This window comes from Zalophus californianus, chromosome 5 (genome assembly GCF_009762305.2).
Source record: "Zalophus californianus isolate mZalCal1 chromosome 5, mZalCal1.pri.v2, whole genome shotgun sequence".
Taxonomy (NCBI): Eukaryota; Metazoa; Chordata; class Mammalia; order Carnivora; family Otariidae; genus Zalophus; species Zalophus californianus.
In genome coordinates this window covers 57130070-57143902 of record NC_045599.1, presented here as the reverse complement: position 1 = coordinate 57143902, position 13833 = coordinate 57130070, and the positions used below count along the sequence as shown (strand labels likewise).

At 41.9% G+C, this 13833-nt stretch overlaps 1 protein-coding gene across 3 annotated transcripts in view; it reads right to left on the bottom strand.

Annotated features, from left to right (window-relative positions):
• Positions 1-13833, bottom strand: part of SV2C (synaptic vesicle glycoprotein 2C) — a 198670-nt gene that overhangs the window by 92864 nt on the left and 91973 nt on the right. For all 3 annotated transcript variants that reach the window (XM_027606820.2, XM_027606821.2, XM_027606822.2), the window contains one exon: positions 784-935. In XM_027606820.2, the coding sequence (XP_027462621.1) occupies positions 784-935 (152 nt within the window). The remainder of the gene's footprint in view (positions 1-783; positions 936-13833) is intronic.

The following is a 13833-nucleotide window of genomic DNA, read 5'->3' as shown; positions in this document are numbered from 1 at the left end:
CTGTAAACTTCAACATGTTTGCTCTCTCCCTCTCTCTCTCTCACACAGACACACACAATCAGAACACCTCCCCTCTCCTTTGCCTTATATATTGAATTTGGTTCCTGGATTCTGTGAACCTCTCCCTGCATTGCACTGTTTGTGGGTGAAGCACCTGGAAGTTCCTGGCTTCTAAGCAGGACAAAGCTTACTGCCCAGAAACAGGAGACCTTTAAGTGTTCAGAGATGGCAGGAAAAGCAAGTGCTCAGAAGAAACTGTGGAGGGATCCGGGCAGCAAGGACAGTCGAATCACCTCTTAAGCTCCGCAAACAGATGGTCCGTGACAAGACAGGATTCTTTCTGCTCTCATCCTGGTTCTGAGCTGCCAGCAGAGGCAGGGCTGACATGGGGTTGAGCTTTGGACTGGACCCAGAGGGGATGAAGAAAGGCACTTGCGTGTGCCGGATGTGTATGACAGTCCCCCAAACAACAGTAAGTCCTGTTGCCTCATATGCTGATTACGACCTGTGTCTCCTCTCATGTCCATTTGGGTGGGGACCCCAGAGTTGATAGCACACAGAAAGCCAATGAAAGTGAGCACTTGAAAAACAGCAAAAGGCAATAATATTCCTACAGGACCACTGGCTTTCTGTACTAGAGGTAAATCCTAGATATTACAAAAGGGAAAAACTTGATCACGCCAGTGTTGTTCTCAAACCAGCATTTACAAGACAGGAAAGGGACAGAATGGAGGCTGAAGTAAAATAAGATGGCTGCCGGCTCGCGTCAGGCCAGCCTCTTACCATAATACGGGATGATGGCCCAGGCCATGGCAGAGGCGTAGATGCCACCAACCATCCAGAACATGCAGAGCCAGCTCAGATGCTCCCCCCGCTTCTCTCGGGCCAGCACTTCAGCAAAGTAGGAGAACACCGTGGGAATGGCTCCTCCGATCCTGCCAAGAGGGACAGAGAATACCTGAAATCAGAGCCAGGACAGCTATGGGAGCTGCAAAGGGCAGAACCAAAGCAAGCTCTAACAACACACGCTCTCTCTCTATCCCAGCATATCCAGACATGTATATTTTCTATCATTTTAGAACTTTAATATTATAATCTGCTTAATATAGGGTTACTATCCCTCCAGAACCTGCAATTAAGGGATGTTACCAAAAGGTGGCAGCGGTGCCCTAGTCATGGGATTTATAGAGCTAACCTTGCATAAGAATCTGAGGGGCTTTCCACTCAGGGTTGAATGTTCTACGTATTTGCAAAAGTTACAGCATTGGGTCTAATCTAGTGAATATTTTAATGAACACATTTTTAAAAAGAGAGACTAGGATATGTCCTACCCATGACATGGTGACTTTGGAAAGAGCTTCAAACATTTCTGGGAGGCTGTCTGCCCTGTGACCCTGCAGCAGCTGGTCCTGCAGCCCAGTCAGGCTGTTGTGCTGATGGACACAGGCCGCCCAATGGGGTTGCTTTCTGGACTGCTCTGGTCTCAACCCAGTAGATCTCACTGCTGCCTCGGTACATGTCTATGCGCACTGGTAGAATCAAATAAGGTGCTGCTGGTTTCCATACCAACAGAACAGGGTACAATGCTTCCTTCCAGTAGGGTAACTCTAAGGGATGCTGACATGAACAGTGACTTCCACTCAGGTTAAGGGTTCTCCAATGAGGGTCTATGGAATAAATACTTTGTTCATTCTAGGCAGATGGGCCTTAGATCTCATCCAAATTTCAAACAGGTCTTGACCACCAATTTTCAAAAAACACTGTCTCAGAAAGTAGGATAGAATGAGAAAACATTACTTACCATCATTCCAAACAGTATATGAATTCTTAAATATTTTTTGAAAGATGTACAATATACACAAACAAGTTACAGAGAAAACACTTAGCAATACAGTTTTAAAAATATGTGCCGATTCCTTTATGTTCAGATTTCCGTAAGGTAAATTGCTATTGACATTTCATGTCAAGAAGTAAAACATGTATTTATGCAGTTAACAATAACTGATTTCCTCAGAGCCTTTGATGTGATAAAGAAGTATTGGCAGTGACCTTAGCAAATGAAATTTAAAGAAAGGCCTTATCTGTAGCAAACTGGGTGTACCAATCGAATCATGGGATTCATAATGTCATTCTGCATCAAATGGTGGGTCAAAATATAGCACCACTTCATTCATTTGCCCCTGCTTAAAGTGATATGGTGGTTATCTACTGCTAGATATGGGTAGATCACTTAGGCCAATGCTTTTCAATCTGTGGGCTATGAAATTAATTTAGTAGCTATAAACAGAATTTTAAAAATTGAAATAGAGATGAAAATGGTTACATACAACTCAAGTAATAAGGATGAGTAACATTTCTTTAAACTTTTGTCTTCATGACAAACATATTTATAATGTAGAAAGTACATACATATATGCATATACGTGTCTACATATAAATTTATATATAAACAAATATGTATATAAATGTATATTGTTTCTTAGTGGGAATTGCTATTGTGTTTCTTAGTGGGAATTGCTATTCAAAGACTTGAAAAAAGACTAGCTTGAAGCATCTATATCTGCTCCCCTGGGCCATGAATGTGGCAGTTCTACCCCAAATTCCTAAGCTCCATGTGACCTCAGATACAGCACGTGGCTATTTGGCACCATCACACTAGGGGTAGCCAAGCAGTCCAAGGTCATCAAGTGGTCCCCCCACACAAGAAAGAAATGCATGTGGTGGGCAGTCAGAGCTGGCTCTATCCCACACCACGTCAGACCCCCACAGTTCTCTCCCTGGCTTCTCAAGGACCAGAAACCATGGACAGCTGGCTGAATTTTAAAATTCCACAAAGCTCTGAACAGATTTAATGTGGTTTCATTACAACACACAATTTTAATAGGAAATAAAATGGCTGTGCCATAAATCATTTAATGCTCCTGCTTTTTTCATTTGATGTGAAGAATCCGTTTCTCTGCATCATAAAGTCCCAGGTCCCTAACCTATGACTTCACTTCTCAATGCATAAAAAAAGTCCCGGTTTTTATGGACTTTTCACATCCCAATTAATGTTTCATCAGGATTCTGGACATTCCATATGTTAAGAGCTATCACTCACACTTCATGAAGGCACAATTGCATGTACGATATGCCAGGCCACTCGGAAACGAGATAAATGTACTCTGGGGCGGCTAAAGTGGCAAGTGGAAGACTGTAGATTTGCCTGTGGGCTTACACAAATTATTGTTGTGTAAAAGAATACCAACTTTTAGGGGAATATAAGCAATCCAGCTGGTTCTGATTCAACGCCTCTTTTTCAAGGTGGTTATTTTTGCATGGATATCCCGCAATATCTATCTGCAAAGCAGATTGCAAAGAACTCTAATACCAATGGACACATGAGTCTGAAGAATGAGTGAGGGAGTCTATTGAAAGCCTTTGCAAAGTTCTTCAGATTCAGAGCCCTACAAAACAATGCAAGCATTCATACTTCTCCCTGTGGGCTGATCATCCATTTTAGGGAAAACATTACTCCTCGTGTTACTGTGACAGCCTTTAAGCAGAAAAAAACATTGCAGCCTGCTGTAATGTTAACTATTAGTAGTGTTTCATACAGCGGCAGAGATCTTAAACATTGTTTACACCAGACTGCAGGCTCCGTGAGGGTGAGGACTATATCCCATTCGCCTTCGAATCCCCATCACCTGGCCCACAGGACATGCACTCAGTGCTCCTCAAAAGAGCTGGATTGCTCTTGCTGATGGAGGTGCCATGCCAAATGGACTGGAGTAACTTGTTCTGAGGACCTAAAGATCTCCCATGAATGGAAACATACATCTTATGTTCTGGGTCAATGTAATTATGAGAGAAGTTGTGGGTGCTGGAATGGAGGTTCCAATAGCAACAGAGTCCCCAAAGAGTTCCTGAAATCAGTCTATGTCTGAGTTGTATGGGCACCTTTTGACCAGGTGCCCTGGTGACAAAAGTTACTTGGAACCCCTGGGCATAAGACACCGTGCAACCCTGTTCGGCACTCTAGGAACTTCCAAAATACCTTGGTCCCTTAAAGAAAACTGCTGCAGAATGCTATAATTACCAACAATAAAAATTCAGATAAGAGATAAAGCATAAGTTTTCATCACAATATGATTTTGTTCAAACTTTAAGTACTGAAGATAGGAAAAAGCTGCCCCCCCATTTTTGTAAGTAAAAAAAAAAAGTTCTCATTGTTCTACATCAATAGTTCATATTTTGTGTGAGGGGCTATGCATTTTCTGAATTGTTTTATTGTATCAAGATAAAATTTCTGAGAATACATGAAGAGATAACAAATATTTGAACGGCAGTTCTCGAAGTCCCACGTATCAGTGGTTCTTAAATACAGTTGATTGTGTTCTCCCCCTCCCAACAGACGTTTGGCAATGGCTGGATACATTTTTAGCTGTCACAACCCAGGAGGTGCAACTGGCATAATAAGTAGAGGCCAAGGATGCTGCTAAAAGTCCTAAAATACACAAGACAGCTCCTTGCAACAAAAAATTACCTATCCGAAGATATTAATAGTGCTGAGATTGAGAAACTCTTGTAATGGCGATTTAATATGGAAAATATACCTTGTTTTATACTAAAAATTCGTAATATAAGGCATGAAATGGTTATCTTTTACATTACCTGATATGTAATATATCTCTAAATCCAGTTAGCACGGAGACCTTTTTATTGTTCATTATATAATGATCAGTTAGCTACTGTTGAAATTTTCTCAAGTTCAATTTTGATGGAATGTTTACATAATGAAGCCATCAGATCAGGGTGGTTTGTAAAGAATTTTTCTCAGGATCAGATATTCAGTCTATTTTATTAACTGTCAAAAAGGGTCAAATATTAATTATCTTCGGTAAAAGGAGGCATAGAGGGAATAATAATTGAAATCCACACTCTATAGAGGTGGAGGATTAGCCAAATTCAAAATAATTGAATTGATACAACTGAAACAGAGCACTGATATTTGGAATTTCAGACTTGGAGTTATTTTTAAGTAAGAGTAAGGTTACATTTTTACAACTTTAATTGTAGAAAATTAAAGGAATTTAAAAAAATGTATCAAAACACATTCTAGAATAAGTTGGGACCACTCTCCGACCCCACTCTCCAGCCCACATGTGCGTGCGCGCGCACACACACACACACACACACACACACACACACACACCTCAAAAGGCCTACATATGACTCAATACTAGGCGTCTGGTGAATATCATGAAACATATTTATTTCCCTCAGTAATCTAAGGCAAATTCGCATGTGGGATATTGTGTAAGGCAAAGGGTATGTCAGCTTTACAGACACAGCTTCTCTGTTGGGAACACGAGACACATAAGTGTAAGTCCGTTTAGCGTTGCAGGATGAAAGAGAATGCCAAATACTACTGTCTGCACAAACTTCACTGAGAAACTGGGAAGCCTGACTGTTGGAAGGCTGCTAATTTCACTGCCACACCTCCCATTACTCCCGTGCAGATGGCAACTCTGGTGGACTATGTTTGTCCCCGTACCTCACCATACTGACTCACACTGGCTATTGAGGCAAAGACAGGGAAGGGCTCAGGGTTCTGCAGTGAAAGAGGGAGGCCGTGGACAAAAAGAGTAGTTGGACTTAAAATGGCTTGAACTATGAGAGTTTAGAGGAGAACCTGTGGAATGTCTGATGACTTCTCCCAAGGAGGGGTTCTCCTGAGTGATTCTGTTCTGCCAAAATTCCCCAGTAAGCATGTAACAAAGAATACTTTCATTCTAACTTATTTCACCATGTGACTGTCAAACAGTCTTTCACCTCAATCTTCTATCTCCCATTTCCATTGGGAAATGGGGCGTTATGGGAGGACAGAATTAAGGAGGAAGTGAATATGTGTTGTAAAGTCACATGTTCTATACTGACAATAGGCGGAGGGCAAAGTCCACCAAGAGCCCACTCTGAGAACTTTTATTTTAAGATGGGTATCATGGGTTTATAAAAAGAACACTGAATGGTGTAGTTTACACTGGGAATCACAATTACAAAAAAATTGCCTGAAAATATCCTTTTAATCCTCACTCAGAATCAACAAGAAAAGGAAAATCAACTACACTGACTGCCAGGCAAATTGCACAGCAATTCAGAACCAATTCACTACATTTTAAGTTGGACCCAGAAATAAACAATTAAAGCAGCAGCCCCAAAGAAGGACTTTTCAGTGACTTCCTTTTCATGAAAGTAAATAGACTATCACAGAGGCTTAGAGAAAAGAACACAGATCTAACTGTCTCTGAACGGGCTGGGGTGGCACAGAAAATGAGATTGCTGTATTGATTGGAAGGCACCTGTTCATGATGAGTACTCCAGATGGAAACAGGAGAAGAACACCTACCGGTAACCAAACCAGTCATCAAATCAAGAATGGGAATCTCCTATATCCGGTGGCAGTGCTAAAGGTTGTGTCATTCGGATAGCTTTAATTTCTCACTGTCCAAAGTCACAGATTCAAAAATCATATTCTTTGATAGGAGCAGTTGTTATTTTCCAATATTGTATGAACTATGGATAGAATAATTGGTAGGAACTTGACTATTTTAAAAATATTGAGATGTAAATATACAATTTGGGCATAAGTTGTGTTTCCAAGAAAACAGCTTCCCTAGCCCTTGTTTGTAATCAGGTTGGTGCCCTAAGCACCCAAACCTATTGTATCCACAGCAGCACAGAATGCTACAGGGAACAGGTGTAGCCATAGATGAGGATTCTAACACTGTCTTGAAAAAAAATTAATCGAGCTCTTGAGAGAGCTGGAAAAATCCATTCCCACAGCACCTAAATGGGGTCATGAATAAAGATAGTGATGATCACTAAGATGATCTATGAGAAATGATGACAAAAACCTGCAGACTTCTCCAGACACTTGCTGTATGTATCTACTCATCCATTCCTCTACTCACCCTCTCATCTACCCACCATCTACCTATCCATCCATCAACCCCCATACCCACCCCCTCCAGCCAAACTCTGCATGAGGTATATCACAATTGCTGGAGGTACAGGAACGAAGAACCCAAGTTCCTGCCTTCAAGGAGCTTACAGAGTCTTTTCTAAAGAATGCATATGGCTCATTTTTCCACAATTATAAATTTTAAGTCTGGAAGATCTTTTGTTCTGTTACTTCTCTCTTGGGATCAATGGCACCTGTGCCAAAGGGCATACTGGGAAATAAAGTATGCCCAAAAGGTAAACTCTTTGGGGGAAATTTTCACAAAAGGCATTGTCTAAGACAGTGCTTTCTAAGAGAAGTACCATGTGAGCCACATGTATAACTTTAAATTTTCTAGAAAAGATATTAAGACAAAGCAAAAAAAATCAGGTGAATTTAATTTTAATATACATTCATTTAACTCAACATATTCAGATACTGTCATTTTAACATGTAATCAATATATAAATTATCAATGAGGTATTCTGCACTCTTCTGTATGTGCTAAGTCTTTGAAACCAGTGCTATGTAATTTGCGTTTACAGCTCATGTCAGTCTGGCTACATTTCAAGCGCTTGGTAGCTGCATGCTGCCTCTTGGACAACACAGGCCTAAGGAAACCATGACCTCCTATTGATAATCTGGGTTTGTGATTATTTTGGGATTAAAGGTAATGTAGTCTGTTGCCTCATCTTTCATCCTGGGAGAGCTCTCCATCCTGACTCTCTGGGTCAGAAACATTCCTGAATTGATCGGTTCAAAATGTTTATTTAGTGCCTATTGTGTATTGGGCATTGTATCCTATGAAATCAGACATACTTCTCGTTGAATCTGAGACAGCACAGCCTGGTGGTCTGAGCATGGGTTCTGGCACCAGGCTGCCTGTGTATGACCACAATACTTACTGTGTGACCTTGGACAGTTACTTAACCTCTCTGTGCCTCAATTTCCTCCTCTATAAAATGGGTAGAATAAAGGGAATCTTCCTCACAGGGTCACCATGAGCTTTAGAGGAGTCAACAGTGTAAAGTACTTAGCATCTCTCACAGGGCAAGCATATAGAGGTGTTTGATAAAACACATTTTAAACGTTTTGAAAATTTTGAAATGAGCCTGCATTTTTCAAATATGATAAGGAAGTAAAACATATCCTAAGAGAAAGACTACTTTGAAGGGAGAACCTGGTAGTTCAGAATTAGACTAAAACTCAGAAGACTGGAGGATCTGTTGAACTTTTGGGAGCCACTTAATCTCCCTGTGCCTCTATTTAAAAAGGCACAATAGGGGCGCTTGAGTGGCTCAGTCAGTTTAAGCATCTGACTTTTTTTGGTAAACTTTTTAAAAAAGATTCTATTTATTTATAAGACAGAGAGAGAGAGCACAAGCAGGGGGACCGGGAGAAGGAGAAGCAGGCTCCCTTGCCAAGCAAGGAGCCTGACATAGGGCTAGATCCCAGGACCCCCAGATCACAACTGGAACCGAAGGCAGACGTCCAATCAACTGAGCTACCCAGATGCCCCTAGCATCTGACTCTTGATCTCAGCTTAGGTCTTGATCTCAGAGTCATGAGTTCAAGCCCTGCATTGGGTTCCACAGCGGGCGTGGAGCCTACTTAAAAAAAAGAGCATACTATTCTTGCATACCTATTTTTTATTTATTTATTATTTTTTTTAAAGATTTTTTATTTATTTATTTGACAGAGAGAGACACAGTGAGAGAGGGAACACAAGCAGGGGGAGTGGGAGAGGGAGAAGCAGGCTTCCCGTGGAGCAGGGAGCTGGATGTGGGGCTCGATCCCAGGACCCTGGGATCATGACCTGAGCCGAAGGCAGACGCTTAATGACTGAGCCACCCAGGCGCCCCCATACCTATTTTTTAAAAATGTTGTGGGAATAAACATGCTAAATATAAAACACCGAAGAATTCCAATTAGTGGGGAATCATTTCTACAAAGCTAAGGTGATCTGGTTATAATGCAGTTAATAGAAGGATATAGCAAATAGCTATGAAGTATGCATTTGCGAGGCTCCACTTGCAGAGGGAGAAATGACTCTTTGTTCCCGATGACATACAGATACATAGAAATTTCATTTTAATTTCTGTTGCTGTTATATTTCTCTCCTGACCTTTATGCTTAGCTGAGCCAGGCCCTCAGTGAGAAGCTCCCAACTCTGATATTGCCCAGCATCTGAAGCATTATCATTCCCATAATTAACAGTGACTGGAAACAAATAATTTAATTCTGGGGCAAATGAAAATGAATCAGTGGTGTCAACTCCATTTCCCATCTTTCTAATTTTCTATAGCAAAAGAGGAGAGGGAAGTGTCTGTTCCCTGGTGTGAGATTCACTTACAAAAGTGAGAGAGAGATGAATAATTCGTGATGCCCTATTCCTCACTCACACTGTTGTCCCCAGCTGGAAAATCATTCGTCGTACTGAATAAATATTTAAAGTCACACAGAATATGGCAGCTGGAATTTTTATGTTTCTAACAAAATATATTCATGACTTGGTGTGGGAAATTAAGAGGAAAGCACATTTAGAGGCAATGAAACCGTAAACCCAGGTAGACCTCAGGCTAAATGAAGCACTCCTTCGCAGTCTCCCTTATATGCAGAAACAGGAATTTAACACAGTGCTGCTAATGATGCTTCAGCCGCGAAATAAGACAGAACAGCTGGAAACCTGTGGCATTTGCAATAAAACTGACAGAAAGGCATCTTGATCTTGGATTCAGAAGGCAGTTTAGTTGAGTACAGAGTTGCCAATTCAAAAGGACTTAGTTGTGACTTAAGTCCTAGCTGTGTCTTCCTGGTTCCATCACTGCACCTTACTCTGCAAAATGAAGGCTCTGCCTGTGACCCAGAAATTCTTTTCCTCCTCTGAAATTCCCAGCATGTGGAACTAGTGAACAGGAGCTGTACCAACGTGGAGATTCTATCTGTAACAACGTCTATTCCAGTCATGCATTCTGGAACTGGGAAATAACCACAGGATGGATTCAGGGACCCATTGAGATGTAGCCTGAGCTACAACTCCATTATCACCCAACCTCCATGAGCCCCTACGCCGACTGGTAGATCTTAGTGACGTTTTTGGTGTCCTGGAATTAGTGTCAGTTCAGAGCCGGTGAGTCCCCCAAAGTCTGATTATCTCCTTTCCCCTCAGCATCACTACCCTAGTAAAAGGCCCTAAGTCCCTTGGGAAAGGCTGAGTGAAAGATTAAGGTATTATAGTGTCAGTGGTCCTGGGGTTCTTCCTCAAGGGACCCAGTCTCCCCTTTATTTGAGGAGTTCTGGGTCTGCAAACTGGTTCGAGTCTGGGAATTCACTGATGGGCCATGACTGTCTCCTGAGACTCATGACTTTTTATGATTCAAGTTAAACTTTCATTCACTTGACCTAGAATTCTGCTAATACAGATCAAGTAAGACTTCAGCAAACTTCCCATCTATTTCACTTCTGGCAACAACACCATGATCAACTAGCCAAAGCCATAGGTCCACCCCTGGCAGGACTGGTGTCCTTTAGGGTAACCAAACCTGCCTTGCCTTAAGCAGACAAGCCCAGCCTCTTGGAATTTACAATCCAGAGGAGGAAAGAAATAAACACATGAAAAGCAAGTATTTGCAGGGAGGGCTGTCTTAGAAAGGGCCTCTCTGAGGCCCTGAGCACTAAGGGCTCTGGGAGAAGAACCTCTGAAGCAGAAAAGATGGCGAGAGCAACATTCCTGGGAAATGCATGGAGCGTTGATGCGTCTGAGTGCCAGAGGCCTGCAACAGAAGAATCCCAACATTCTGAACCCTTATTTCCTTGGTCATTTAGTTTTACTCAATTTAAAACCCAGATCAGATGGGGATAGAGGGAGCTCTTAACTAAGTAGAAAAAATATATCTCTGGAGAAAGCAGAGCCTTGGCTGAGACAGCCCGGAGATTCAGAGACAGGGTGTCCAAATGCAACTCTAGAGCTGCTGAGAAAAGCCCTCTCTCATGGAGGTGGTGCCTCACACGTTGTGTATAGGTGACATGGCCCGTAAACTCGGCTGAGGAAGAAAGATAACTTTCTTCATTTTCCTTAACAACTTCAGTTCTCAGGTCCCCTCAGCGCCTGGATCCCACAAAACTCTGACTGTTTTGCCACCTGGGCTCCCCGCTCAGCTGCACTCCCAGCCTTGGGAATCTCCCTCTCTTCTCACAAAAGAATCAGGCCAACAGACACATGAAAAGATGCTCAACATCACTCATCAGCAGGGAAATACAAATCAAAACTACAATGAGACACCACCTCACACCCGTCAGAATGGCTAAAATTAACAACACAGGAAATGACAGATGTTGGCGAGGATGTGGAGAAAGGGGAACCCTCCTACACTGTTGGTGGGAATGCAAGCTGGTGCAGCCACTCTAGAAGACAGTATGGAGTTTCCTCAAAAGGTTAAAAATAGAGCTACCCTATGACCCAGTAATTGCACTACTGGGTATTTACCCCAAAGATACAAATGTAGTGATCTGAAGGGGCACCTGCACCCCAACGTTTATAGCAGCAATGTCCACAATAGCTAAACTATGGAAAGAGCCCAGATGTCCACCAACAGATGGATGGATAAAGATGTGGTAATACACACACACGCACGCGCGCGCACGCGCGCACACACACACACACACACACACACTGGAATATTATGCAGCCATCAAAAAGAATGAAATCTTGACATTTGCAACAACATAGATGGAGCTAGAGTGTATTATGCTAAGTGAAATAAGCCAGTCAGAGAAAGACAAATACCCTATGATTTCACTCATATGTGGAATTGAAGAAACAAAACAGATGAACATAGGGGAAAGGGGAAAACAAAGAGAGGGAAGAAAACCAAAGAGACTCTACGACAGAGAACAAACTGAGGGTTGCTGGAAGGGAGGTGGGCAAGGGGATGGGCTAGATGGGTGATGGGCATTCAGGAGGGCACTTGTGATGAGCACTGGGTGCTGTACGTAAGTGATGAATCACTAAATTCTACCCCTGAAACCAATATTACAGTATATATTAACTAACTAGAATTTAAATAAAAACTTGAAATGAAAATAAATAAATAAAAATAAAAACAAAACCAAAAAAACAAGAGAAGAATCAGGCTGGAAAAGTAGGATGACTCTCCCAGGGTCCCCAGTAAAGGGCAGGGGTAGGGTGGACTTGGATTTCTGGACTCCTAGTCCTGTGCCAACTTGGCAAAGGCACAATGCATTAACCTCTGGTATCATAATTTATGGAGCCTAGCTGAGTTAGCAATACACGGTCTGTGCTTTGTCAGGTAGATTATGTTATTTAGAAGTCAGCAGCCCTGAGCTGCTAGCTGAAGAATGATTTGTCTGTGACAGGGAGGACGATGATATCATGAATATACCCAGGCAGTCTCTGCTTTTGTCCTGCCCTTGAATTAACTTCTAGACAGTCCATTAGTTTGGAGTATTCCGCAACCACCATAATGGCCCTTTTCTCCGCAGTCAGTTGGGTTGACCACATCACAATCCAGAATTGGCGATTAAAACTGCCATCATAATTTGACCACAGTCAGGTACCTCTGAGTCTATGGATATCACTGAAATTTCCTTGATAAGACTAAATGGAAAGGACTGGGAAGCTCGGAACTTAAGCGGTTAGCCTTATCCTGACAGGCCAGTGGTATTACATAGGTGACAGAAAGTAAACAGAAGCCTTAGCCTTTCCTGGTGGCAGGAATGTCTTATCTTATGGACGCTGTGAAGGTCCTTTAACAAATAGCTCCAAATAAAACATGTTCTTCCTCTACCCCAATACACTGCTGCAGCCCCTTGAATCCATGATCCAAATTACCTCCCCAGGTCATCTGTGTATTTAGCCAATTTCACACAGACCTCTGAGCACCAAGGGAAAGCCTCCTTTCTCTATCATTCATTACAAAGTGAATTATTGATTTTTATCATTTTTTTCCCAAGGAAAAAATATTTTTACACTTTCCCAGACTTTCTTTTTTTTGTTTGTTTTAAAGATTTTATTTATTTGACAGAGAGAGACACAGCGAGAGAGGGAACACAAGCAGGGAGAGTGGGAGAGGGAGAAGCAGGCTTCCCGCTGAGCAGGGAGCCCGATGCGGGGCTTGGTCCCAGGACCCTGGGATCACGACCCGAGCCGAAGCCAGAGGCTTAACGACTGAGCCACCCAGGCGCCCCTTTCCCAGACTTTCCAACCTTCTTGGTTTTCTGGAATGGTCTACCGGCATGTCTTCACCCTAAGGAAAGCTCCTGATTTGTGCGACTTAGTCACATATTTGCAAAGTGCCCACTGTGTGCAGAATGTAGCATATGAAGGGCTATGAAAAGATGAAAAAGCACATCCGAAAAATCAGTGAATAATCCACCAGTCTCAATATGTACATATATCTTGTGGCATAAAATGATATAAAAATTTTTTTTAATATTTTGAATGGTCATAAAAGTGATCCATTAGTTTGCATTTGGAAATCTTTGTACCCCTGAAGTAACCAGATCACAGTCTTTCTCTATTATGCCTTATATTCCTTTTCATCTTAGTTCTGATTTTAAAGTACTATTCTAGGTAATTAAGGAAGACAAGTTGCCGTTCTCTGACCTTCTCTTTTGGCAAAACTGTGTTTTGCTGTGTGGGTACCACTCTCAACAACCACAACTGATATGCCTCTCAAGTTCATAACCCAGAACTGTCTCCTTTCCTTTCTCTATTTATTTACTTTTATTTGATATTATTCCTATAGATTCATCTTATGATAGATACCTCAGAAAGAACATCTCTAATGAAAATAAAGTTCTCAAACAGAAATTTTGTATTTTTACTAATT